The sequence below is a fragment of the Amphimedon queenslandica genome, unplaced genomic scaffold, assembly GCF_000090795.2.
Source record: "Amphimedon queenslandica unplaced genomic scaffold, v1.1 AMPQUscaffold_3427_Cont24579, whole genome shotgun sequence".
NCBI classification, from domain to species: Eukaryota; Metazoa; Porifera; class Demospongiae; order Haplosclerida; family Niphatidae; genus Amphimedon; species Amphimedon queenslandica.
In genome coordinates, this window is record NW_003556246.1 from 1 (window position 1) to 1,404 (window position 1,404).

General features: G+C 33.9%; 1 protein-coding gene across 1 annotated transcript; it reads left to right on the forward strand.

The window, feature by feature from the left end:
* The first annotated feature begins 45 nt into the window (after positions 1 to 45).
* LOC105316215 (uncharacterized) lies at positions 46 to 758 on the forward strand. Its single transcript, XM_011411033.2, has 2 exons — positions 46 to 200; positions 247 to 758. Exons 1-2 carry the CDS (start codon positions 71 to 73, stop codon positions 588 to 590), a joined length of 474 nt encoding a protein of 157 aa, XP_011409335.1. The 5' UTR covers positions 46 to 70; the 3' UTR covers positions 591 to 758.
* Positions 759 to 1,404: the final 646 nt, after the last annotated feature.

Sequence of the window (1,404 nt, forward strand, 5' to 3'; positions counted from 1 at the left end):
CCTGTAATAGGCATTACATGCATAATACTTAATTTATGTAGGCATCCAAGATCTAAAGCTACCTCTTATCATGAGGAAACGAGGGCGCCCAAAAGGGGCAGAGAAAACAGTAATAGGACTACCATCTCGAAAGAAAAGAAAAAGTGAATTACACAGGGTAGCTACATTTTTAAAGAAATCTTCTCGGGAAAGAGAGAAAGGTTGGTCAGATTTAAAATTAATAATAATATTTATTAGCATTTTTAGTAATGCTTTCATGGTTTGTTGATAGTCAAGTAAGAGACTCTGTCATTGCAAGGAAAAGAGTAGTGGAAGAAGCGGATGTTGAAATTTGTCCTGAGAAAATACCATCTTCTTGTCTGGATGAAAATGTTTGCATTAATTCAAGTCAAAAATATTTCTCAGCAGATGCTTGGATGGCAGTTGAGCAAGTGCTCAAAGTAGTGAAAAATAATCCTGCTTGGTTTTGTGGATCATGTGAAAATAAAATTGATGCCAGTACAGAAGACTCTATTGTTTGTGAATCATGTTTGTCATGGTTCCACTTCAACTGTTTGGGCCTTAGAAAGTCGCCAATGTCATGTAAATAAAGACAATGAAGTCTAAGTACATGTATTATCCTCATTATTTATGTACTTGTCTCTCTATTTTTACACTCACCTCTTTCTACTTATTTCTTTTGACTAATGACAAAATCATTATGTTTGGATTCAACTTACTTATTGTTTTCTATTTAATATTCACGATTAATTTATTAACACACACATAGCCACACCCAATTTAATCACGTGATCGCCATTGCCGGACCAATAGCGCTGCAAATCGTGTCCGGCTGCCGGACCAATATCCACTTCCTAAAAATAATGAAGATATTTAGGCACATTAACAACTGTTTTATAATGCTTTTGAGTCAGATAATACTGAATATAAGTATTTAGTGACATATCATTCCAAATAGTACACTTTTTACTACCAATTCCTTTATCAAGGACACTGAACTTTTTTTGGACAAAATAGTGAGCTAAGTGCGTTCTTGCAACACTATGCACTCATAAAGGACATCAAATTATCAGATTGTGGCAAATTTTATACTCTACCATGCTATATTGTTTATTGTTCATGGTGAATTTTTTCAAAACACGAAAATCGCAAAATTTAATCCCCGCAAAATATATGGCATATTGTCACCAATATATGTTTCGACTGTTTAGACTGAAAACTTAGTTTAAGGCATTTATTGGTTTACAGGGCTTAAAAAGCAATTACAAGCTACTTCTGAGAAATTTATCTTGACCACTGGATTTAACATTTAACCTCACTGCAGCACTAGTAGCAAATTTTTCTGGCAACATTTTTTATCATAATCAATTAAGTATTGCCAACAGATGTTAGTAGCATGCAGTC